The sequence below is a fragment of the Peromyscus leucopus genome, chromosome 5 (assembly GCF_004664715.2).
Source record: "Peromyscus leucopus breed LL Stock chromosome 5, UCI_PerLeu_2.1, whole genome shotgun sequence".
Lineage (NCBI taxonomy): Eukaryota > Metazoa > Chordata > Mammalia > Rodentia > Cricetidae > Peromyscus > Peromyscus leucopus.
In genome coordinates this window covers 122,574,301-122,600,068 of record NC_051067.1, presented here as the reverse complement: position 1 = coordinate 122,600,068, position 25,768 = coordinate 122,574,301, and the positions used below count along the sequence as shown (strand labels likewise).

General features: G+C 52.9%; 1 protein-coding gene across 1 annotated transcript in view; it reads right to left on the bottom strand.

Annotated features, from left to right (window-relative positions):
* Crispld2 (cysteine rich secretory protein LCCL domain containing 2) overlaps window positions 1-25,768 on the bottom strand; it is a 56,892-nt gene that overhangs the window by 18,949 nt on the left and 12,175 nt on the right. Inside the window, exons 2-13 of the mRNA XM_028880787.2 lie at window positions 24,239-24,555; window positions 21,046-21,164; window positions 19,216-19,348; window positions 18,737-18,852; window positions 15,817-15,917; window positions 10,732-10,875; window positions 9,293-9,353; window positions 6,393-6,459; window positions 5,853-5,983; window positions 4,803-4,846; window positions 3,879-3,951; window positions 1,649-1,724 (exon numbers count right to left, since the gene is read on the bottom strand). Of these exons, the coding sequence (XP_028736620.1) occupies window positions 1,649-1,724; window positions 3,879-3,951; window positions 4,803-4,846; window positions 5,853-5,983; window positions 6,393-6,459; window positions 9,293-9,353; window positions 10,732-10,875; window positions 15,817-15,917; window positions 18,737-18,852; window positions 19,216-19,348; window positions 21,046-21,164; window positions 24,239-24,478 (1,305 nt within the window). The 5' untranslated portion in view covers window positions 24,479-24,555. The remainder of the gene's footprint in view (window positions 1-1,648; window positions 1,725-3,878; window positions 3,952-4,802; window positions 4,847-5,852; window positions 5,984-6,392; window positions 6,460-9,292; window positions 9,354-10,731; window positions 10,876-15,816; window positions 15,918-18,736; window positions 18,853-19,215; window positions 19,349-21,045; window positions 21,165-24,238; window positions 24,556-25,768) is intronic.

Sequence of the window (25,768 nt, the reverse complement as noted above, 5' to 3'; positions counted from 1 at the left end):
TCTTTGGTGCCTACAGATTTGATTTTCATATCTTCATAAACTGCCTCTCTTGTGCTCTTGCATGAAGTATTGTTTTGTTCCATTCAGTATGTTTAAATCTGAGTTTTGTCAGCTAACAACATGGCAACTTTTTAAATGGTTTGTATCTGGTTGAAATAGTTTTGTCCATCCTTGTATTTTGAAAACATTTTTAAAAATCACAATCTGGGGCTTATTTTCTTTTGTTTTCTCTTTTCTGTTTCTTTTCTTTTAGTTATGAGGATGGAACTCAGAGCTTCAAACTAAGTGAACTACAACAATCAACGCACGATATTTTACCTCTTCATAAAAATTCTAGCCTTTAGAACTTAAACAGCTAAACAGCTTTCCAGAATTTTTTTTTTAAGCTCATAAAGAAAAAAGAAAAAAAAGACAAGGAAAAAAGCTTAGTCATGAAGGCCACTCTGGCCTTATGGAACCAAGTGACTTCACAGTTACAGGAATCTGGGACAATTGAAGGCAGCTGGACGCAAAGATGGCGGTGAGGGGAGCCGACCATGGACAGGCTGGGGAAAGTGTGAGCCATGCATTAGCTGGAGACAAATGATATGACCAGCTGGCACATTTTAGAGCTAGAAGATGCCCTGGGCTGAGACAAGTCTGGCTGGCTCTGGGATTTCCACTCACAAAGAGGAAAAGAACTCAGAGGGATTGCATAGCCTGTGGGCAGCTGGGGGGTGGGGTGGGGGCTCGAACCTTCTGGGTCACTGTGTCCCTAAACCCTGGACACCAGAGGGAACAGGCTGAGCTCTGAAAATCAACAAAGGAAAACTGAGCCTTTCCATCTGAGTTAGGAGAGAAGATGGGACCCAGGGGCCAATGAGTGATCTAGGGTCTCGCCAGAGCAAATTAGTTGTTTGTTTGTTTGTTTGTTTTCCTGTGTGCTTATAGTTCAGAGCCTGCAAGGCGAAACAAAACAGTGAGGAAACTGATACCTATCAGAAGAGCACAGAGAGAGGGAAAGGTGACTGAGGTGACTGTCCTGGCTAGGCTGCTGTCAACTTGACGCAAGCTGGAGTCATCTGGGAAGAGGGACTCTCAACTGAGAAGCTGAGGGCAAGTCTGTAGGGCATTTTCTTGGTTAATGATGGATGTGGGAGCGTCCAGCGCTCTAGGGTCAGTGCCTGGCCTGGGCAGATGGTGCTGCGTTATATAAGAAAGCAAACGAGCAAGCCACGAAGAGCAAGCCTGTAAGTGGCAGTCAGTCGGCTCTTGCCTCCAGATACCTGCCCTGACTTCCCTCGGTGACAGGGTGTGACCTGGGAGCTGTAAACTGAAATCAACCCTTTCTTCCCCAAGTCGCTTTGGGCAGCAATAGAAACCCTAACTGTGGCAATGATTAAATATCTGAGAAAGTGAAGTCTGTGAAACACAAGGACCTTCAACCCAGGAAAGACCTTTTCGGTAGGAGGAGACGTGCTAGAGCTTTCATTCACAAAGACAGACGGGTGGGAGTCCGACCCATCTATGAATGGAACACTGGGGCCATGGCTGCAGGGACGGGTGGGCTCCGTGTAACCAGAGGCCATGTCATGGACTCTCAGGTCACGACTTCCACACCTTGGGACTGGGTTTCTGAGGTGGCCGCTGAGGAAGATGGCCTACTCACGTCAGCGTAGATGTTGGTTCCAAACACAGGGGCCCAATAGGATGGCTCTTCTCCACAGCGTGCTGGACACTGGACTCTGGAAATGAGAAGCCATTATAGGGAGGGAGGACCGGCAGGAGATGGTGTCCTGGACTCACTCCTTGTCTGAGTTTTCAGACTCATGTTCTTTAAATGAGGAAACAAAACTACCATACTGTCTTGCTCTTTCTCTTCATCACATTTTTATTTGCTGTGTGTGTGCGTGCGTGCGTGCGTGCGTGCGTGCGTGCGTGCGTGTGTGTGTGTGTGAACTCAAACATGCCGTGGCATATGTGTAGAGGTCAGAAGACAACCCACAGGAGTCTGTTCTCTCACCACATGGGTCCTGGGGATCGAACTCGGGTTGTCAGACTTGGCGACAGGTGCCTTTCCCCATTGAGCCATCCTGCTAGTCTCCAGCTTGCTCTTTAGAAGAGACAACACAGAGGCCTGGAAATCATAGCTCAGGGGTGCAGCATTTCCCCGAACACATAGGGCCCAGGATCAAGCCCAGAAGGGAAGGAGACAATTGTCCCCACGGTGGCCGTGGTAAACATATCCTTTGTCTTTATTTAACCATGCATGTAGAACTTGAGAATCCCATAGAAAAGGTCACAGAGAAATAGAGTAGAGGAGTTAGGCCCCAGGAGAGGTGTGTTGGGCTATGGGATTGCACCTTCCTTCCCTGGGTGTTGGCGGGGTGTGCTGTGGGTGTAGAACATAGATCGTTATCAATAGAGTTTTTAAGGCCACTTCCCTATGTGGGGAAGGAAGAAGGGTGGAGGGCCCTCACCTCAGTGACTCAGAATATTCCAAGAAGGGCACAGATAACTTGAGGCAGAAAGGGTCAGATTACCATGGCTCTGGTGGCCTCAACCAAATGATGGCCCCAGGGATGAAGAGGGCTCCTCAGACTGGAAATGGGTGGGCCCAGGTGGTTGGCAAACTCCATGCCAGAGAGGAAAGCATGAGCTTTGCCTAAGAAAAGGCCTTTTGTGTCTGTCTGGAACAGCTTACCACAGGCTGAGCCCAGGGACCACGAAGCCAAGATGGCGGCTGAAAGCCACTTGGCCCAGAGACAGGCAGGATGCTTGGCAGGAAGGAAGGAAGCCGATCAGCCGGGAGAAAGGGAAGGAACAGGCAGGGAAATAGTGTGTGTGTAGTACGAGTGTGTGTGTGTGAGTGGTATGGGGTGTGTGGTGTGGAGTGTGTGGGGTATGTGCTGTGTAAGTGTGTTTGTGGTATGTGTAGTGTGTGTTGTGTGTGTGTGTGCTCGGGGTGGGGTGGGGGGGAGGTGTAGATTTAAAAAACAGTTTGTGAGTCTCAGAACTCTCAATCCTGCCGTCTCCTGGTGGTGTGAGGTCAGGAAGTTGCATGGGCACGTGGTTTTCTTCATTTGTGTTTCCTGCCCTCTCCTTCTGTTCCTCTGTGACACTCAACGAATCCACCAAACTGCTGTGATGTTTCCTTGACTGCCCGAGCCAGAGTTATCTCCCTAGCAGTAACTTTGCAGGCTTTCCCCCTGTGCACACCCCGGTGCGTGTGTGTGTGTGTGGGGGGGGGGGTGCTCCACTCACGGTCCCCTCCAGAAGCCAGTCTCCAGGCCCCAGGGCTCCTGGGACAGCATACCACGATGCACTAGAGGCAGCTGTCTATCTCAGGATGTTTGTTGGACACCACCACACTGTAGCTACTGTGGGGCTGAGTCCTGCTCTGGCTGGAGGTCAGCTTCTCTGCTGTATTTTCGGACATGGAGCAACTTGTAACAAGCAGGTGCGTCTAGGCTCTGCTGAGTTGGGGGGGCTGTGCTGGGGGGTGTGTGTGTGCGTACATTTCTGTGTCCCTGTCCAAGGGGCTCTGTGGGAACTTTAGAGACGTGAGTCTCCAGGACCAGCAGACCCCTTTCTGGTGAGTCAAGGCTCAGCCAGACACGGTTGCTTTCTGTTATGTTCACCAAAGCTGGGGTAGGGAGGCTCCCAAGCTGAAGGCTCTCTCCTGAGGCTCTGGTGTCTGTGGAAGGCCCCTGTATTTAATGATCTTAACCTGCCCCTCATAAGGAGCAGGGAGACTTGGGGTGGGAGTTAGCTGTCTCCAGCTTAGATAAAGGACTGAATTCTGGGTACAGTTCGGCACAGAGCCTTCTACTCATGCCGGGAATAGACAGAGCCATCCCCCAGGCAGGCCTGTAGGAAGACACCTCAGTCCCTCTTACCTCGGGCAGTGGGTGGCCGGCTTCTCAAAGGGGCAGAGCTGTGCAACCGTGGTGTGGCAGTCCACAGCCTTCTCTGGGAACAGGAGACGAAGTGTCAGGTCAACAGAGGTTACAGGTCAACAGAGCGGAGATAGCCCCACAGCCCAAGGCGTCTGCAGGTGCCTATATCTCTCCTGCTCTCTCCATGAAGTCTCATACTTGCCATTCGAACACTGAATCTTGCTTGTGAAACCTGCCCCCTGCCTGGCCATCTTTGGCCATCCCAAGTGTGATTCTGTGTCTACATGTGGAGAAACTGGGGGATCCTAGTGGCCACAATGGCCTGATCCCTAGTTCCTGCCTCAGTTTCTGATCTCCCTGGTATCTATCCCTGCCAGGATAGTGATTCCGCCCATCAAGGACTTTAAACAGCAGACCTGACGCTGACCATGACTGTGGTATTCAGATGGCAGCCATGCCCCATGTTTCTGGATCAGCCATTTAGAGCCAGGTTCAAATCTAAATATGCTTAGAAACCAGTGAGAGACCAAGGGGTGGTGGAGGCAGAGGCAGGCAAATCTCTGAGTTCAAGGCCAGCCTGCTCTACAGAGTGAGTGCCAGGACAACCAGGGCTACACAGAGAAACCCTGTCTTGGAAAACCAAAAAAGAAAAGAAAACAAAAAAGAAAGAAAGGAAGTAAGAGAGGGAGGGAGGAAGGAAGGAAGGAAGGAAGGAAGGAAGGAAGGAAGGAAGGAAGGAAGGAAGGAAGGAAGAAAAACCAGTGGGAGAAATGGCCTCTCTGAAGCCTCCTGACAGAGCCTTCCTGGGAACCATGGCTCAAGCTGAAATAACTACAAAGCACAGACCAAAGGGAGGGAGATTCCCTGGGAAATCCCAGGCACCCCCACACTTCATTCTACTCCCTCGGGGCCTGGCTTGCTTACCTTTCACTTTCGACACTGTGAAGGAGCTAGAAGGCTTGTATTTGCTGGAAAGAAAAACATGAGTCAGTGTATACTGGGTACTACTACAGCCCACATGCCTCACACTGCCCTGAAGCAAGCACGGGAACTTGAAGAGCTTAGACTATTCTAGAGTGGGACTGTATAATCTTTGTCACCAAGGACTCTTCCAGCAGCCTGGGGAAGGCTTTAGAACTCTTCTCTTTTTCCTATTTTTTGTTTGCTTGTTTTTCGAAACAGGGTTTCTCTGTGCAGCTTGGCTGTTCTGGAACTAGCTCTGTAGACCAATCTGGCCTTGAACTCACAGAAATCCACCTGCCTCTGCCTCCCAAGTGCTGGGATTAAAGGTGTACACCACCACTGCCTGGCCAGAACCCTCCTTGGAATAATACATTTCTTTTCTGGTTTCTTGATATATGTTCCAGGAGGGTTGGAATGCATGTGGGCTAGCCTCAAGCTCACGGTGATCCTGCTTCAGACAGAATAAAGGTTTTTAAATGCATAAGATGAAGCAGGCCCAGTGGTCAGAAGGCTAGAGGAAGATCCAGAACGGAACAGGTAGCCCAACTCTCGGAGACCTCAAGAATTAGTCAACTATGCCACATGAGTTGTCTTTTGTTTTCCCATTTCCTTAGAGGTGTCTCAAAGTTTCAATAGCATGTGGGGTGGGGGAGTGCATGCTTGTGGAGGGTACACTCATCAGTGTGTGCATATATATGTGAAGTCCAGAGATCGGCATCAGGCACCATTCACCCTTTAGGGGTGAGGGGTGGAGGGACAGGGTCTCGTACTTACCTGGAACTCAGCAGGTAGGCTAGGCTGCCACTGAGCTCCGGAGACCCTCCTGTCTCTGCCTCCCCAGTGCCAGGATTACCAGTACATGTCCCCACACATGGCTTTTTACACAGGTCCTGGGGATCAAACTCAGGTCCTTGCGTATGCATGGCAAGCACTTTACCAAGGCTCCCTGGCTCTCAAACCATTTTTACACTAAGAGAACGCTGTCAGGATCTCCCCACACAGGACAGGTACCTCAGGGACTCCACGCCATTCTTTTGAGATTTGACAAAGAAGGGTACCATCCCGTTCCTGGTGACATCCACCAGGCCACCTCGATCATCGATGACGCCATAGTGGACAGCAGCCCGACATAAGCTGGAAGACTAGAGAGCAGAAAAGAGACCACACATGTACAGGGTTCCTCTCCCAGAACCATCCGTGACACTTGTCCCTGGCCAACCAAAAGCCAAAAAATTGGACCAAAGCACACCCCACCCAACCATTCACTGCTGTCCTTAGCCACACCTTTTTTTCATCCCTGGCTTAGGGGCTCAGCCTAGCTGCTTAAGCCCTTTTAGCCAAGCATGCTGACCCTAGTCCTGCAGTGACATTCAGTCCTGGTTCCCAGAAGTGGCTTCAGCAGCATTTGACCCAGTAGTCCATGCGGATCAGTCCATTCAGGCATTCCAGGTTGAACCAGGACAGAACACCCGTCTCTATGAATCTCATTCGCTTTAAGCTACCTGCTGGAGTTCCCCATATACTGTGTATAGTAACACTGGACACACTCACACTTTCATAAAACAGAGATCCAAAAACCTTCGCCTTGTTGTTCAGACAGCCTGCCGGGCACTGGTACCTGATGTGTGAATAAAGAAAAGCTCGCTGGTAAAATCGCCCAGTGACATTGCCGTGTTTCCTCACTGGCTTTCTCACTGAATCCAGAAATGTCACTGATGGATCCCACTGATACGAACAACAGTGTGTGTTTCTGTGTGTATGTGTGGATGCCTCGGATGCCAGAGAGCTGGTTAGATCCCTTGGAGAAGAAGTTACAGGTGTTGTGAGCCACCAGTGTGAGTGCTGGGATTCAAACCCTGGTCTCCATGTAGAACAGCCATTGCCAACTGCTGAGACATCATCTCTCTAACCCATCTGTTCGTTTTGAGACTGAGTCTTCCTTTGTGGCCCCAGCTGGCCCGGAACTCGTGTAGTTGAGACTGGCCTCAAATATCTGACAGTCTCCTGCCTCTGCTCCTCAGTGTTAGGGTGGCAGATGTCCACTATCTAAAGTGTGTGTGTGTGTGTGTGTGTGTGTGTGTGTGTGTGTGTACACATATGTGGTGAATGAGAATGATAGCCAGAGGTCAATGTTGGATGTCTACCTTCATCACTCTCCACCTTATTTCTTGAGACAAGTCTCTCTTTGAACCTAGGGCTCACCAGGTAGGTGGGCAGACTAGCTGGTAAATCCTTGGGGTCCCCCTGTCTGTGCTTCCTCCCTCCAGCCCTGGGGTTACAGACCCACATCCAGCTTTCTCGTGGATGCTAAAACTCTGCTTCTCACACTTGCACAGCAAGCCTTCACCTGTCCTGAGCTGTTTCCCAGCCCAAGGTTTGCTGTTTAATGAGGTTAACAGAACAATGAGGCCCTGTTCACCACAGACCAAAAACCAACCTATAGGAAAGCCTTCAAGTTCATGTCCACAGGCCCTCCAACTTCCCTTGTAAACACGTACAGGCCGAGTAAAAAGTAAGCCAGTTTGCAGGGGGATGGTGGCGCACGCCTTTCATCCCAGCTCTCAGGAGGCAGAGACAGGCGGATCTCTGGGAGTTCAAGGCCAGCCTGGTCTACAGAGTGAGTTCTCGGACAGCCAGGGCTACACAGAGAAACCCTGTCTCGAAAAACCAAACAACCAAACCAAAAAAAGTCAGCAAGTTACCCAACTGCACACCAAGTGCACCGGGACTTTAAGGACTAGACAGATGGCAGCAGGTGACACAGGTACAAACACAGCTTTGTGTCGCCATGTGTCAGCTTGTTAGGTAGCTACTTACAACGAAGGGTCTGAGGAACACTGGTGGACTTTGGAGAATGATCAGTGACTACATGGGCAGGACTGGCCTCAGCCACATAGATAAGGGGGTGGGGGGCATGCCAAGCTGAGGAGGTTTGGGGGGCTGGTTTTCTTTCTTTTTTTTTCTTTATGGCTTATTATTTTCTGAATTATACAATGAGTTAAAATACCTTTTAAAGCCAGGGGTTATGGGGAAGCTTAGTGGATGTTACTTCTACAGTAAGGCTGGGCTGCCACAGTTTGTGGTTTGGGTTGTGTTACCCTGGCTGACTGGAGAGACCTCTGGAGCCTCTGTACACAGACCCTCCGCCTCTTCCTGCCCAGGGAATGCAGCCTCACCTTCTGCTGAGCTTAGACAGCTCCAGAGCTCTCATAAGATGTGGTCCAGGCATACCTGCTCGCTACCCAGTTCACCCAGTGCAGACAGCAAGTGCCGCCTGGGGTGTGGGTGTGTCGTCCACCACCTCTGGCTGGTGTCACTAACGCTCAGTGGTTTCCTCCCAGAGGACAGTCCTGCAGAGACTTCCACAGCTGGGCAGGGCACCCAGCGGGTGTGCCCCTGGGACAGCCACATCCTGGCTACTGTTTCATGTCACCCCTTGTGTGAGTGAAGGACTCTCCCACAGAATGGACTTCAGGTCCACTGGGTGATATGGAGAGCCACCTTCTTCTTTCAATGGGGGCTTCAAATAACTCCGCTTAGCTCTTGACAGACTCAGACTGTGCCAGCACCTCTGGGCAGAGGCCTTGAGTGACACTCTCTAAATACTCCCCTAGATGAGACTAACACCCCTCAGGGAACAGGACTCATGTTCTGTGGGGGGAGGGGCTCCCCAGGGCCCTCCCCCCACATCCTTAGAGACTAAAGGCTGCTGGCTAAAATCTCGGGTGGCTTGAAGCCAGCCCCAAGGGCAGGATTCACACCCAGGGGTCAGCCACAAACTGAAGTGAGAGTTGGCTGGCGGGCATCCATCAGGGTTGAGATACACTGGTTACAATAAGAGGTTTCATGTCTACTATTCCCATAATGCACTTCATGAGGGCCCCTGCAGGGTGTAGCCCTCTCTGGACCAGAGACAAAGCACTCGGCAGTAATGTGTGCCCAGCAGGGTTATTTTAGGATACACTGGTTATTTCAGGATACTATCCCCAGTTTTGGTTATTCTCACTGGCAGTTGCTAGAGATCAAGGTCTTGGAGGTTGCTCAAAATTCCCTAATATACAGGGTATCCCACCTTAATGTCTCATGTACCCTAGGAGTGACAGCTGAGAAACTCTGGTGACATGTGACAGAGATAGATCATTCGTCAGCCAAATGCTCAATCTGAGGCGGTGGGCAGGGGTGACAGTGGGTGTCAGGGTTGGGGGATAGCAGGATGCCATAGTCAGGGGGACCGAGGAGTGTCAGGGTCAGTCGAGGTGCACATGGGAGCGTCTAGCTCAGTCTGGTGTGTGTTGTGCTAACAGTGTGAGTGCCATGGTCGCATGTGTCCAGGAGGCTCAGTGTAGGAAGCAAGGCTTTAGCGGATCATGTGACTGACTGTGTCTCAGGAGGGTCCCAAGGGCGGCTAGCCCAGCCCAGCCCAGCCCTGCTCAGCCCAGCTGGGCCCTCACCTGTTACACGTGGATCCCTTGCACGTGTCCTTCATTTTGGTGTCACAGCGGACTACTTGGGCTAGGAGAGACATGGGAAGGGGACCATGAGACCAGGAGGGTAAATCTGGGTTAGAAGACCCTCCCCCATCCCAAGGGATATTCTGGAATGCTCTGGAATCCATACCATAACTAGAGCAAGAGCAGTACCTCCTGGTTATGGACTTCCATGGGAGGCTTGAACAGCAGAAATAAATAGATTTTATTTATATTTCTTTTTTTTTTCTTGTCATTTTTTTTTAAGACAGGTTTTCACTATTAGTCTAGGCTGGCCTCAAACTTGAAATCCTCCTGCCTCAGCCTCCAGTATGCTGGGATGACAGGCCTCCATCATTACAGAGCTCTAGAGGCACTTGTGACCTTACACAAGTTATTTCCACTGAGATCCAGCTACCACCCTCAAGCAGGGGAGATAGGGGCAGTGTCCCCTCAAAAGACTCTTGTGAGCATTAAATAAAAAAAATCATGTGACCGTGAAGGTTGCCTGATACACACTCAGTCCCCATGGCCCCACCTGGCTTACAAAGGTTGGAATATACGAGGGGCATGGCTTGTGGAACATGGACTCTACACAGAGGTGGGGTTCAAACAAGGTCTAGGTGTAGGGGGGCCTGCAAGAGCCCTCGTTCCAGCCTGGATACATGCATCCTGGGGATTGGAAGCAGTTCACGCTGGTCTCAAAGTGCAGGGAGCCGTCTGCTGACTCTGGGTGGCTCACTCACAGTGCTGCAAGCCATCTTCTCAGCCAGCCCGTCACAGCTATGGTCACCCCCTTGTATGGATGAGTGAATGGAGCCTTAAAGAGTCGAGAAAGGGACTGATCTGAGAGGCAGAACCTGGGAAAGGATGCATGGACCATCCCAGCACTGGCCTAGATGTGATGTGTACCGATTTCTGAGTGGCCAGGATATCCGGGAGAAACCCAGCTTCATCCAAGATTCCCTTTGAAAGACTCGGGGGAAATATAACATTACAATATGTGCCTTGGGGTGGGGTGTGTGACTCAGTGGGTACAGTGTTTGCCTTGTGTGCAGGAAGCCCTGAGTTATGTCCTAGGTAACCACATAAGTGAGGCGGGGTGGGTGTAGAAGAAGAATGAGGGGTTCAAGGTCATCCTTGGCTATATACCAAGTTAAAAAGCAGTCTGGGCCCCATGAGACTCTGCCTTCAAACAAATAAACAAACAAAAACAACATCCTGCCTGGGGAAAGGCAGCAGCCTCCTGTCTGGTTTACTTCAGTGACTGAAAAGCATCATTTTCAAATAAGAATTGGTGTTGCACCCCAGCCAGCTCCGCCCCACCATCTCCCTGTTGCCGGTTGCCCAGCTCCCCTTCTCCACCAGCCCCTAGCGAAGGCGGCTGGGGGCAGGCACCCCAGAGGTTGGGAACATAGACTCACTCATGAAGTTGATGGCTGGGGTCTTCTTGGGCTTCGAGGGTTTGACCACCCTGGGCTGAACCCAGACCTGTGTTTCCTCGGGAGCAGGGGGCGATTCCACCTCGTTCATCTCATCCGCCTCCGGTTTCTGACTGTAAGGCTCTTCTAACAGAGGTAAGGGAGAAAAAGAACATGCTGGGTTCAACCAAAATGCTCTTGGGTTTGGTTTTGTTGTTAAGACTGGATTTTGCTGTGAAGAGCAGGCTGGCCTCAAACTCCCAGAGATCCACTTGCCTCTGCCTCCCACATGCTAGAGATTAAAGGTTTGCACCACCGGATGGATCCGTCTCTAAAATGCTCTTTGGAAAAAGCACCCTGCAGACTAAGCTCTGAGATTTGGCTCCACAAAGAGTCGTTTCAACTAGAGAGAGGAGGTTGTGCTGGGGACAGGCTTGCCCAGGTGGAATTCTACCAGCCCTGAGAGGACAGATGGTCAGCTCACGTCCATGTTTACTTTGGACCTCAGAGGAGTAGCCCTGGGTGGGGGTGGGGTGCAGCACCCACACCTGGATGCCGGAATGGTCACTTGTCTCACCTCCTCTTCCCCACAACCATCTGCCCCCGTCCCTAATCATAGCCTCAAAGCTGTACTGTCTCTGAGGTCCCTCTGATTTATGTTTTTTTGGGGGCACAGTCACAGAGAGTCTACCCCTAGAGACGGGGCCTGCTCACCTGGCTCAAGCCACGGTTCAGCAATGGAGATTTACTGTCTTAATGTTGGACCTGGCTAGATAGAGTGGCTCATGCCTGTAACCTCAGCATGCAGGAGGCTGAAGCAGGAGGATTGCTTCAAGTTCAAGACCGCCCTGGCTATAAAGTAAGTAACCTGACAGTCTAGCCCACATTATGAGACCCTGTGCCCTAACTGGCTTTCTGTTGATGTGATAAACACCCTGACCAAAAGTAGCTTAGGGAGGAGAGGATTTATTTGGCTGACAGCTTACAGTTCAGTGAAGGAAGCCAAAGCAGGAACCTGGAGGCAGGAGCTGATGCAGAGGCCATGGAGGAGTGCGGCTTACTGTCTTGCTTTCCATGGCTTGCTCAGCCTGCTTTCTTTCTTTTTCTTTTTTTTTCCGGAGCTGAGGCCCGAACCCAGGGCCTTGCGCTTGTTAGGCAAGCGCTCTACCACTGAGCTAAATCCCCAACCCCTCAGCCTGCTTTCTTATAGAACTCAAGACCATCAGTCCAGGGGTGGTCCCACTCACAGTAGGCTGGGCCTTCCCACATCAATCATTAATCAAGAAAATGGCCCCACAGGCACACCTACTGGCCAAGCCAAGAGAGGCATTTTCTCCATAGAGGTTTCCTCTTCCCAGATGATACTAGCTTGTGTCAAGTTGACTTAAAAAAACCCAAAAAACAAAAACAAAAACCCCAACCAGTATACTCTATCTCAAACTACTTCAAGGGTAGGACATATGGCACAGACCTGCAATCTTCACATTACAGAGGCTGAGGCAGGAGAATTATGAGTTCAAGGCAGCCTGGACTACATAACGAGATCCTATCTCAAAAAGCATTAGACCTGGTACACAGAACTACCCAAAGCCCCAGCCCCTGGTTTAAAAGATGGCAGCTTACTCAGTCTCAATCTTTTCCCACCCCAGGGCATCATAGGCCACTCCTTCTCCATTATCATCCCCCCCTTTAAAACACTCACCTCATGGGCTGGTGGTGCCCCTGAGGATCAGGTCCCTAATCTCCATTCTCATTCAGAAGGACAATAGAAGGGGGACTACCAGGACACCAAACTCTGACCTCCAGCCAAAGCCAAGGCCCAGGGTGGGCTGCCCTCCTCTGCCACCTGACCCAGGATGAGCCCCAGGTAGCCCCACCCAGGACCACCGTTCTCCACAAATGTCTGGATGCCAGAGGCAGGAAACACCTTCCACACACCTCAAAGGAAGCTCCCTGACGTCCAATAAACCACTGAACACACCTCCCCCACTGCCTCTTCGCAGCTCAACCCACCCACCTTAACCTCGCTTATTAACACTTCCCTAGGCCTGCCCCGAGGCTGGCAGTCTCCTTCATGAGAAAATGTTATCTCCGGGGCAGAGTTGGATGTCAGTGGATGTGCTTGGGCCAAGACTATTTCAAGGAGGGAAAAATGAAGCACCCACAAGCCTCTCTGATTCCACAGAGGCCCATCATCCTCAAGGGCTACTGTCTCTCCTGGAGCAAAGGCAGTCTTCACAGAGGGGCAGCCTGGGTCTTGATGCCCCCCGCCACCATGACAGGTATCCAAATGAAGGGCCAATGAGTGAGGCTCCCCTGCCTTTCTAGGTAGAGCACTGGGGAAGTCAGTGGGGACTAATTCATCCCAGGCTAGCCCTGGCCTGAGAGGAGAAGGGACTGGAAAGACAGAGGTGAAAAGACATGCACATGGCTGGCCGGCTCTAATTTCATCTTTGCTACCAGGAGCCCCACCTTCATGGCCCACTGTACCCCCAACACTCCATACATAGGAGAAGCTCAACAAAATTCCAAGTGAAGGAGCGACTCAAACCCCACCCACCCCCTGAGAGCCAAGGAAAAAGGACGCCCACCAACAAGGTCTGAGGTTGCCAAGGCTGGAATTCCCAAGGCACAGTAGCACCAACTCCGGGCTGAACCTCCACTGAGTCCCTAGGCCACCTACACAGGCAGCCTCAACACCCGTGCCATCAATGCGGCCATTCACAGCCCATTGCTGACAGCCAGGCTGTCTGGGAGGGAGCTGGGTTTCTTCCGTTGGCTTTAGGATCTGATGAGTTTAAAGGTAAGCTTTGCTAAGAGAAACCTAGTTGGGAGGGTCTGAGGTGGCTTGCTCTTTCAGAGCAAGGCCAGGTGGTCCTGGTCCCCAGCCCCACACATGAAAATGGAAAACTGAAAAACATGCACCCAATCCCCTCTGTGAGATACCCTAGGGATGTGTGACCCAAAGGGACTTGGGTACTTCCTGGTAACCATCCCTGCACAGACCAGGCAAGCTCTGTTCACTCCCAGATAGTCAAAACACAGTCTGCTCCAAGCCAGGGGGTCTCAGGTCCCCCTGGCTCTGTGAATGGTGACATCACATCTGAGCAACAGACCCTGCCCCCGCTCCTCATCTTTCTGCCATAAGAGACACAGCAACCACTTCACATAAGAGGAAACTGAGGCTCAGAGAGGCAAGGGGATGTAAAAGAGACCCATCTGGGTTCACAGAGCTGGGATATAGCTGGACCGGGAGTTGAGTACCTCCCCAGCCTGTTATCCCCCCTCAGGGAGGCACCGGATAGAAGGAAACTCCTGTCCTTATCCTTAAATCCTCGTGTCCCCATTATAGGTCATGGCCTTCAGGGTGCCACGGCACACCCTTATTTAGTGGCTTATGTAGATAAGCTGAATTAGGGGAGGTTTTCTGCATGGTTAGCTAAGAAAACGAGAATGTCTGCTAAGCCAAGTTGGGTGTTTTCCACCACAAATAAAGAAATAAGCACACAGGCACCGAGGGACGGGTAGGCTAGTATCTGGGGCCTCTGTGTGCTCTGACTTCTTGAAAGAGCCCTCTGTGGAGGGGAGGGTCTGTTTATGCCCCAGCATGCGGGACACACCTGCCCGGTGCCCTGGAGTGTGCCAGCAGCTGTAATAACAGGGCAACCAAGTTCCTGAGGAGTTTGGGGGTCATGAGAACGTGGTGGCAGGTGCATGTCTGCCTGACACCCAGAGACTCCCTGGAGACAGGGACATCAGACTTGTATCCAGGGAAGAGCTGTCATGGGGACTTGGCACAAGGCAGTTCACGGGACAGACTGCAGGCAGGCCCACACACCCAGGGGTCTGAATTGTCCCTCTTCTGTCCCAGCCCTCTGATAAGTGCCCCTCTCATCAGCTAGCTGGAGTGGCAGAGAGCCTGGTCTTCTATGAACTAGTTCCTCTGCTAGTCCACATCCCAGAGCCCCACAGACTGACCCCGTGTCCATCTCAGGGACAGTACAGGAAAGAGGGTCACCGCTGCATGCCCAGACTCCCCTGCAGCAGAGCCTGCCCACTGCCTACCTTGTCAGCCCTGGCCAGTTAGTGGAGCCACACAGAACATAAATCTCAGCCACAGACATTGCTCAGCTGGGGAGCATCCCCCCCACTTCTGAGACACAACTTCTGAGAGCCAGAACTATTCCAGGACGTCAAGTGCACGTTAAGCGTGAGAATGTGTGGTGTCTACGGTGAGAGGAAAAATGGATGCTTTCTAAGCAGCCCTGTGTGAGCCAACAGAGCCCGAGGCAGAAAGCAGCCTGTCCCCCAGGCAGCCTTGACAGCAGTCACTCTCAAGGGGATAAGGGAATACGTTTGGGACAAGGGCACCAGTGCCTGTGGCTGATGGGGTGAAACTCAAACTAAGCTAACCGCTTGCTCGAGTTCCACGTTAATCATCTGGATTTTGCTGGGCCGTGGTGGTGCACGCCTTTAATTCCAGCACTTGGGAGGCAGAGGCAGGCGAATCTCTGTGAGTTCAAGCCCAGCCTGGTCTACAAAGTGAGTTTCAGGATAGCCAGGGCTACAAAGAGAAACCCTGTCTCAAAAAACAAAAACCAAAAAAACAAACAAACAAAAATCACCTGTATTTTTCCTGCAGGTCTTGTTTTGGGGAGATCCCAGGAGGTCAAACAGAGTACTGTTATGTAGCCTAGGCTGATCTCAAATTCGTGGCAATCCTCCTGCCTCCGTTGCCCAAGTGCTGGGACGGCCGGTGCGAGCCACCACCTCTGACTTACCACCCTCTGTCTTAAGCAGACTGCACACGCTAAGGAAGGCAAAGGGGGAGTCTGGGTCTAGGGCCATGTCCACTGTCCACTGGGGCCAAGCCAAGGAGTTGCCTGGGGGCGGGGGCATCTCGGGACAGTGGGGTCTGCAGGTGGCAGGGGCCAAGGGCAGAGAGCAGAGGGGCACAGACCTAAACGGTGGCAGGGGTGGCTGCAGGGGTGAGTCCGTCCAGGTCTGACTTTATTTCCATTTCAGCCATCCCCATCTGTGGCCCCAGGGTGAAAGCCACCCCAGGGCTGAGGCCCTCACACCACCTACCTTTGTAGCACAGGTTGTTCTGGCAGCCACCTCCATAACTGGGTGGGCACTCAGAGCAGGGACGGCCGTGCTTGTAGGGAGCCTCGCCAATCCAGTTTCCCCTGGAGACAGACCAGAAACACCATGAACCAACCCCACGCATCCTTTAGGCCCAGCAGCCCGCTAGGGAACCTCAAACAGAGCCCCTGATGTTGGGAGAAGGACACAAGCCTGGTACAGGAAAGGCAGCTTCTCGGCCTCCCCTTCCAGTGCCAGTCAGCCAAGGGGGCTCTGGGTACCATGATGAGACCCTGTCACTGAGCACTGTGTAAGGAATGGCTCCCTGGGTGACAGATGCAGCCCCAGACTCATCTGAGTGATCTCAGACAGTGTCCCCTACCCTGAGGTGGCTCTTTAATCATACAGTGGGGAGCCACCAGGACATCCTTGGGCAAGACTCTTGATAGTGTCTATAAAGCAAAGAGACCCACCAGGGGGGTCTGTGGTTGCTTTCTAGGGAGGCAGGGGCTCCTGCTAGAGTCATGGAGAGACTGTACAGACTCCTCTGTGCACCCTGTGGCCCACTCCAATGGCCAATGAGTGATGACCTCACTGAGCCAGGGAGGGAGGTGGTCCACCCTGGGGGAGGGGTCCTGCCTCCTCCTCTGCCACTCTCACAGTCCACCCCCTCTCTATAGACCCAGCTGGACAGTTGGAACAGCCTCTGGGCATTGGCGTGGACCCCACAGTTCTAACCCTGCAAGTACTTGGGCTGGGGACACACAGTGGAGGGCACTGAGCTGAACCTCAGTGGGACATCAAGCATGGACTGAAATGCCACCCACTGTTCATGGGAGAGTCTGATGGTCTCCTCAGAAAACTGAGTCTCCACGGGGGTTTGTCCCGCTCTGAAAGACCAGTTCTCCTCAGTACACTGGACTCTTTCCTCAACGATAGATAGATCACACCCCCAGGCTCTCAGGCCCATAAGGGCAGAGACCAGTGTTCATAGAGACTGGGTGGCCTCTCTAGCCAGGCAGCAGAGAGCCAGGCTCCAAAACCTCCGATGAGCTCATGGATGGCACTCTCCTTACCCATGAGGCCATTGGGGCAAAAATCAGGCTCATCTTGTACCATTCCCAGCTCTTGGTCATTGTTCCCACCCTGGTTCCACGATGGTGACCTGACCAGCTCAGAGATGGGGAATGCCACTTGGAGGAAAAGGCCCTGGGCAGCATGGGATATCATACAGCAGTCAAAAGTAACTAGGGAACCAACCGACCATGGACGGGTCTCCCAGGCAACGCCTCCTCCATTCACAACGAAGCCCCACCTCCCCTGGGGCCACATTTCAATATGAGCCTTTAGGAAAGTAATTAAGGTTAATGGAACCAGGAGAGTGGAGCCCCGCTCCAGTGGGACCAGTACCCCCGTGAGAAGAGTCCCAAAGCACGTGCTCACGTTTTGTCCTCTCTCACGGCCACGTGTGCACACAGCGGGAAGATGGGCGCCTACAAACCAGGGGAGATCTCCCCAGAATCAATGCCTCCAGGCCTTCATTCTGGATGTCTACCCTCCCAAACAGGCCATGACATGAGCAAGTGTCTGCCATCAGGCCCTAGCCTGAGGTGGCCACTACAGGTCCTCGGCTGGTTAAGCAGAAGACCATGATGATATGGTACCTTTACCAAGAAAGGGGAAAGAATAGTGCCAGGGAAGGGAAATTTTTTATTTCTGTTAAAAAATCTTTTTACATTTATTTATTTATTTATTTATTTATTTATTTATTTATTTAGTGTGTGTGTGTGTGTGTGTGTGTGTGTGTGTGTGTGTGAGAGAGAGAGAGAGGAGAGAGAGAGAGAGAGTTGGTTTTCTCCTTCCATTATGTGGGTCCTGGGGATCAAACTCAGGTCCTCAGGCTTGGAGGCAGGTCCCTTTACCTACTGAGCCATCTCACTGGTTCCAAGAGTTATGTTTCTGATCAGAGCTGCCAGCACTTTTAAACAGAAAGATTTGTTCCAAGTTGTCCCTCACTTTCTACCTTCAACCGTGCTAGGCATCGCCTTGGGGACCGGAGCCTGCTGGAGTGTAGCGGCTGCTCAGCCCCAAAGCCCCAAAGCCATGCTCCGAGGTTTCTCCGCAGTCTTTCCCCCTCCCAGCCCCACAGCTCCTGACCCCCACCTCGCTCCACCTCCTCTGGCCTGCTCCATCCACTCCTCCAGTAAGTAAGCAGGTCAGAGAAGCCACCACAGCGCCTGTGCCCGTGCCGGGATGGCGGCCAGCATCACTGTTCAAACCACAGACTGCAAATGGGTAAGTGACTCTGTGCTCCGCACATATCTGTGCAGTGAGCCATTGGGTGAGTGACAGGGCGCTGTGACAGGGATGCTGAGGAGAGAGCAGTATCCTGGGCCGACCTGGTGCGGCCTCTTCAGGAAGGGAAGATCAAGTCAGTCTGGTAGGAGGGCATGTCTTCTAGGACTCCATCTGTGGCTCCATTTCAGAGAAAACAGCACTACTCACCCCCTCCCCCTTTATCTTTTACTCTCTCTTGCCTTGCTCCTCTCCCCACTCCGTCTCTTCCTCCTGCCAGACAACAACTATTCTTGCTTGTACACTGCCTTGGGAGATGACTCATAAAACCAGCTGGAGCCATTGTGGTCCCCCTTGTCTATGATTGATCTAATTCTGGCCACTGACGTTTCGTGGGGAAATGCCGACGGACACAAGCGTCTCTACATTTCTACTACGTGAAGTAGAATCGCACGGGAAGACACAGCGCTGGAGCTCTGCAGCCACCTTGGGGCCAGGGGGACCTTAAAAAGGGCCCAAGTCCTTGCTGACTCTCCTAACCGTTTAGACCAGTTTTAGCTAGTTCCCCTGTGGCAAACAAGTGCACCCCAGCCAGCTTGTACGACCAAGACAACGCAGTCTTTCTTACTTTGGAGAATAATTGCAGACGAGATACACAGCATTCTCCCAAATGTCTCCCCAGACGTTCATGCTCCGACAGGTGTGCACAGCACAGCCAACCTTGTTGGTGGTGGCCCAGACCATCTGAAAAGACAGCCCTGTGTTACAGCTCAAGGGCAGGCTGCCCCGGGGCAACTCTGGTATGTAGGGCACCAGAGAAGGGCAATCCACTGGGAGAGTGCACGTGCCTTTTAAAAACAAGCTGTATGCACACGATGGTGAAAAGCCTCAGCCATGTAGATTGCCATAGAAGTTTCCAGAGCTTACTCCAAGTTTCTCATCCCGTGAACTCATCCATAGCAAGCAGCAGGACCCCAACCAGCGTGCTCTGAGAAGCACCGAGTTAAAGCAAAGGCCTCCGGCAGTTAAGCATGCCAGCATTCACATTTCCAAACACACTCCCCAGGTCTGGGGCACAGGCTGAGTGGAGATCGGTACCCGCATTACCTGTGTGTAGTGGGTGCACATAGCCCCTGAGCAGCGCTCTGGGCACCATGGGTTGCACTCTTGGGGGTAGGGGTAGGTGTAATCCTTCACCTCGTCGTACCAGGACTGCACGTGGAACCCAGGAGAGCGGTACCTAGAGGGACAGAAGTGGGAGGTGGTCCACAGAGCCAGGCTTCCAGCCCTGCCGGCACCTGCCTGAAACTACCCCATGCTGGGTGGCCTCCGAGGCGCCTGTGTGTGCAGGATTTACATTTGTTACCTTAATGATGTACTCATTGGCGTGCACACCAGGTGAAACGCAAGCAGGTTTCAGACACACTGCAGCCCAGACCACCTTGATTTAAGATGTGAATGCGTGCAGGGAAGGGGGCTGCAGGCCGGTCATCTCAGCCACTCCGGGGGTTAAGGCAGGAGGGTGTCAAGTTCAAAGCCAGCCTGGGCTACAGAGTGAGAACTTAACTGCAATAGTGAGAAAAGGCGTGGGGTGTGGCTCAGCAATAGTGATTACATGTGGGAGGTTCCAGAGAGAGAGAAAGGGAGGGGGAGGGAGGGAGGACGGAAGCAGAGTTGGTCAGGGCCAAGCAGGGGGACAGGACTTTGCAAGGAGACGGAGAGGAGGAGAAGGATAGACATGCTTTTTGGTTTGGTTGGTTTTTCGAGATAGGGTTTCTCTGTGTAGTTTTGGTGCCTGTCCTGGACCTCGCTCTGTAGACCAGGCTGGCCTCGAACTCACAGAGATCCGCCTGCCTCTGCCTCCCGAGTGCTGGGATTAAAGGGGTGTGCCACTGCTGCCCGGCTAGACATGCATTGTTATAGGCTCACTTGAAGCTGATGTAAAGGCCAGCAGACATTAAGTAAATGGCTGAAGAGTGACACACAGCCAGGACACTGTGGTGAGGCCGCTGATCTGCGGCCACTTCCCCAGGCTGGCTTTGAACTCGAGATTCTCCTGCCTCCCCTTCCTGAGCACTGGGATTCCAGGCGTGAGGCACTATGCGCTCACTGCTCTGTTTTGTGTCGATCAGGAAGAAAAAGAATAACTTGTCTGTGAACCCGCAGTCCCTTGGTCACCAGCAAGTGTAAACAGAGTGGTTGGTTCATAGAGAATGACCCTTTGTGACAGCATTGTGGTCAGCCAAGCAGTTTGAGGTCTTGTAACAATTACCGCCCGGGCCCAGGACCAGCAGCCGCGGTCAGCAAGTCCCCAGGACACGGCCTCCCACCCTGGTCAGCCCCTTGGAGGCATGTGCCATGAGGAGCTAGGGCAGAAGGGAGCCTGCCTGTCACTCCTAGGAACACTGTACGCATGCCAGGATGCCTGAGGGAAGGAAACCTACCCATCAAGGGTGGGACACTCTGAGCCTCTCATCCCATCACCGGCCCAGGGCCCCGGGAGGGATGACCGGAAGGCCTCAGAACAGGACCTAGCACCAGGCCAAAGCCATGGGGCTAGAACGGCTGTATGTGGGTCTGTCAGATGGACAAGCCATCTCAAACGAGGAGGCACCATAAATCTAGAGGGAAAGTGGGCTGATAGAACGAAAGGGGTGCCGTCCAGGGTGGCAGTCTGGGCGTCAGCTGGAATTTTGTATAAATACTTCGCTGTCTGGCCAAGCAGTAGGCCATAAACGAAGAGCTGAGCCTGTCAGAGCTGCAGGTTGCCCCAGTAGGTGGTTGGTTGGTTGGTTGATGGTGCTGGGGGCGGAACCCAGAACCTCAAATCTTCCACATCTTGACAACACACAGGAGCACCAAAGCCAGTCACCCTGCAGCAGCCAGATCCCACTCAAGTGGGGGGCCGCTGCAGCTCAGGGTGCCGGCGACTCTTACCTGCCCCAGTGCACAGCCAGGTTCTGCCCGATGGATACCAACAGACTGGCGGGCCCATGCTCCCACAGGCACTCCTGGGCCCATGCTGCCGCAGACCTCTCCAGCTCCTCATCCCAAGTCTGCAGGGGAGAGATGGCACAGGGCACAGACGTCAGGAGGGTTGAAGCAGAAACCCCGGCCCCGGGGCTGTCAGAGCTCTGGCTGTGCCTGTGATGCCTGTGAGCCCAGCTTCTCTCAGCCTCAGTGAGTGGGAGACTGGAGGGGGATGCCACATGACAGCAAGCAGACACATAGAGGGCAGGTGAGAGCCCTGGTCACCCTCGGGCTGTCCTCAGGAGCTGGGAGCCCACCTACACCCTCAGGGCTAGCCCTGGATACATCCAAGTCCTCGCCTTCCTGCCACAGTCCTGGAGAGTGCCCGTCTCATTTCATCCTACAGAAAAGAGGGCCGAGGCTGTGAGAAGGCAGGCCATTGACTCACAGCCACATACCCAGCTAGTCTAGAGCTAGACTCCGGTTCCAAGTCTGTGGGACCCACTGGGGATACCCGACTCTCCGTGAGCACCATGCTATGTTGGAAAAAAAATCAGAAATCCAAGCACCACACAGCTCCTCAGAGGCACCTCACTTATTTCCTTTTTAGGGTGCAAGGTGTGGCAGGTGGTGAGGTTTCACGGTTCTGTTCCCTCACACCCTTCCCTGTCTACGAGCTCAGTCCTCCCACTCCCACTTGTGACCCCCTCAGTCTTTAGCTTCTGCAACTGCCTTGAGTCCTTCATCGGCCCTTTGGGTTTCCTCCACCTCCGGCTCTGCTCAACCTGTCACCAGGTTACCGCAGCCTCTAGAAGCCTGCTGATGGGGGTGGGGGTGCCCACCTGGTCAGCAGACCCATGAGGTCAAGCTCTTCCCCTGTGCACGCATACAGCATATGTGCAATAACTCCACAGAACTCACCCGTGAGCTAAGCCTCAGGCATGCAGAAGGCTGAAAGGCAGAGAAGGGAGCCTGCTCCCCCACACTCTCATGTTTACCACACACCTCCTCGGAGCAGCAGGTATGGGAGCAGGAAGCCTTACCATGTATGTCAAGGGCCAGCCCCTTCCAGTTCAGCCTCTCCGAGTCTAGTTTCCCATCTACAGATTGGTGTTAATACTTCTTGTTCTCCCAGGTTCCCCCAGGTCCCCACGCTCACACCTCCAACCCTGTTCTCCATGGCATCTCTGGTGGGAAGACACCCCACCCCATCCACCTGCCCAGGGGGTGCCCCTTGGGCATGGTCCCCCAGCAGGAGCTGTCTCAGCCTTGGCAAGGGGGTATGAGGACAGTCTGAAGCTACCATCGACAACATGGCCTCTCTGAGTTATCGCTGGGTGCCCCATCCATGTGTGAGTGGTACCCAGCCACCGTGGGCAGTGCCTGGGAAGCCAAGGACCTCAATCTCTGAAGATTTAAAAGCTATCAAGGGAGAGAGGGTCTGGGCCAGTGGGCAACAAGTGACCCTGTGGGGTGTGATCAGCCTCTCCTCATCCTCACCCCCACCCCGATTCTGGAAAACCAGTCAAGGGGGGATGTTTCCACTTTGGAACTCAGGCACAAATGACCACTTCACCTGGCCACCCCAAACAGCTTGTAGGAAGAGCTCAGAAGGGATGACCACTCTGGCTTCTGTTATCCTTGGCAAAGGCCAAGCAACAGACAGAGCAGCTGAAAAGGGAGACTACCCAGAATCAGGTGCTGTGAGATATCTTTCTGTATGCTGTGAATATATGTTGCTCCCATTGGTTAACAAATAAAGCTGCATTGGCCTATGGCAGGGCAGAAAGGAGCCAGGTGGGAAATCCAAGAGGGATAGAGAGAGAAGAAAGGCAGACACTGGCCTGCCGCCCAAGGAGCAACAAGATGCCAGCAGACCGGTAACACCACGGCCACGTGGCAACATATGGATTAATAGAAATGGGTTAATTTAAGATGAAAGAGCTAGCTAGCAAGAAGCCTGAGCCATAGGCCATACAGTTCGTAATTAATATAAGCCTCTGAGTGATTATTTTGTAAGCGGCTGTGAGAGCTCGGGTGGGAGATTCATCGGGACTGTGGGGCTAGGTGGGACCAAAGAACTTCCCCTACACCCAGGGTGCATTTTTATGTTTCTACCCCACCCCCCAAAAGCACACAGTCACCCGCGGGCTGACATCTCGGAAGAGTGTCCAGCTTTCCCAAGGGAAAAGATGGGGGGGTTCATACTGTGTTTCCCAAAGGTAGCTTTGCTCAGGTCCACATAGCTGGCCACTCATTCCAGACCTTGAGGCCGTAAAGGACCCATTAGTACCAGAGTGGTCTCTGAAAGTCAGTGGCTGCTTGGGGGAGGAAGTGGAACTGTGACCTGGGGGACAAGGACAGAAACAGGGCTGAACAGGGAGAGAAGCCAGGCCTTGACTCCACTGAAGGAAAGAGAGAAACAGGGCATCAGAACAGAAAAGGTGAGGCGGGGGCATGGTTCAGAGGGTAGAGTGCTTGTAGCTGAGTTGGTAGAGTGCTTGTAGCTTAGTTGGTAGAGTGCTTGTAGCTTAGTTGGTAGAGTGCTTGTAGCTGAGTTAGTAGAGGGCTTTTGACTGAGTTGGTAGAGTGCTTGTAGCTGAGTTGGTAGAGTGCTTGTAGCTGAGTTGGTAGAGTGCTGGTAGCTGAGTTGGTAGAGTGCTTGTAGCTGAGTTGGTAGAGTGCTGGTAGCTGAGTTGGTAGAGTGCTTGTAGCTGAGTTGGTAGAGTGCTTGTAGCTGAGTTGGTAGAGTGCTTGTAGCTGAGTTGGTAGAGTGCTTGTAGCTGAGTTGGTAGAGTGCTTGCCTAGCATGCACAAAACCCTGGGCTCCATCCCCAGCAGTACTGCATAAACTGAACATGCAGGTGGACACCTGTAATCCTAGCACTTGAGAGATGGCAGAAGATCAGAGGTTCAAGGCCATCCTTGACTACAGAGCGGATTTTGGGGCCAGCCTAAGCTGTCAGAAAAAGGAGCCAAGCACACCAGTAACCCCACCACTTAAGAGGCTGGATCCAGACCAATCAGAAGTTGAGTCATCTTCAACTACGTAATAAGTTCAGGACGGCCTGTGCTACATGAGAACTCTAAAAAATCATAAGAGAATGCACTGGCCCTTGCCTGCCCTCACCCCATGTACTCCATGTTGGAGGCCACTCACCATGTACTCCATGTTGGAGGCGGCGGGATACACCTGGCCGCGAAGCTTGTTGTGCAGCATGAGGATTTCCTGGCGGTCGGACCAGGGGATGGCCCTGCGCACCCGTGAGTGTGGCTCTGCCTGCTGGTACTTGCTCAGCAGCTTCTCCAGATGTGTGGTGTTGGGGAGGAAAAAGGCCTGCGCTCCGCAGACCAGCAGAGCCAGCGCCACCGGGACCACACTACTCAGAAGACAGCTCATGGCCCCACACCTGCAGCCACAACCAAAGGGAACAGGGCAGCCTGGGCTCCTGAGGCAGTGCTGGGTACCGGAAGGTTCTGGAAAGAAAAGAGGAAGCAGGAGACAGCAAGTTAGAACTAAGTCAGCTCTGCTCAACACAGCCAAACCAGCTGGGGGCGCGGGGGGGGGGGGGGGGGGCTCTGTCCCTTTAGCCGAAGTCTCCCCTAGTCTTTGCTCACACAGAAACGCCTGGTGTGTACTGTACCTGTCACGTGGGCTTGGAACTGTCAGGGGCAGGGTGAACAGAGAGGCGGGGAGGGGATGCAAAATGAACCAGAGAGAGCTGCTGTCCCAGGAGGCAAGGCAAAGTCAAGGTGCCCTGAGAAAGCCACAATGTCACCCCCACCCTGGAAACCTAAGCCTAAGTGGTCCGCACTAAGCCTGTGTGAGACCAAAGGCGCAGCACACAGAGAGAGAGGCAGGGTCAGCTGCTCTGTGGTATGCCAGAGTCAAGCCCTGCCTGCCCTGCTCCAAGGGAGGTGGCCTCGGGCCAGAGCCCAGGGGACCATGGAATGCCCACTGTGTGCAATGGCCCAGCCACAAAGCACACCAAGAACGTAGAACGCTCTCGGCGCCCAAACTCCCTCAGGTCGATCACACCACTATCTAGGCACAGCTCCAGCTGCAGAGTCAGGTCAAAGTGACACACCAAGGCATGTCACTGCCTGTCCACCCTGGGATCATGGCAACGCCCTACCTGTGTTACTGGGTGCTTCAGGAGCGAGAAGGGCGGGGCCCCAAGGCCCAAAGCATCAACTGTCATGGGAGACTACGATCAGCCAGATGAAAACCTAGGCCTAACCAAAGCAGACGCAATCCGAGTGCGATCAGCAGGGGAATGGTAAATCTGCTGGGGATGGGAAGGGAAAATGAGGAGGGGAGTCATACAGCAGGTGGAAGGAGCCGACCAGGGCTCTGCTTTGGTCTTAATAAATAGAGCCTGGCGGTAAGCTTAAAAACACCCGGTAGAAGATGGCGCTAGTGGTGCCGTACGTACTTCTGAAACATGGGTCTGGGCCACTGGCTGCCTTCCACTCCTAGAGCTGGAAAAGGGTAAACAGAAAGACAAACACACATACGCACACATGTACACACAGAGAAAGAGACACACACAGACACACAAACATACATACACGTACATACACACACACATATATATACACCCAGAGAGACATATACTCATAAACACATGTATACATACACAGGCACAGATACACATACACAGGCACAGATCCATACACACATAGGGCT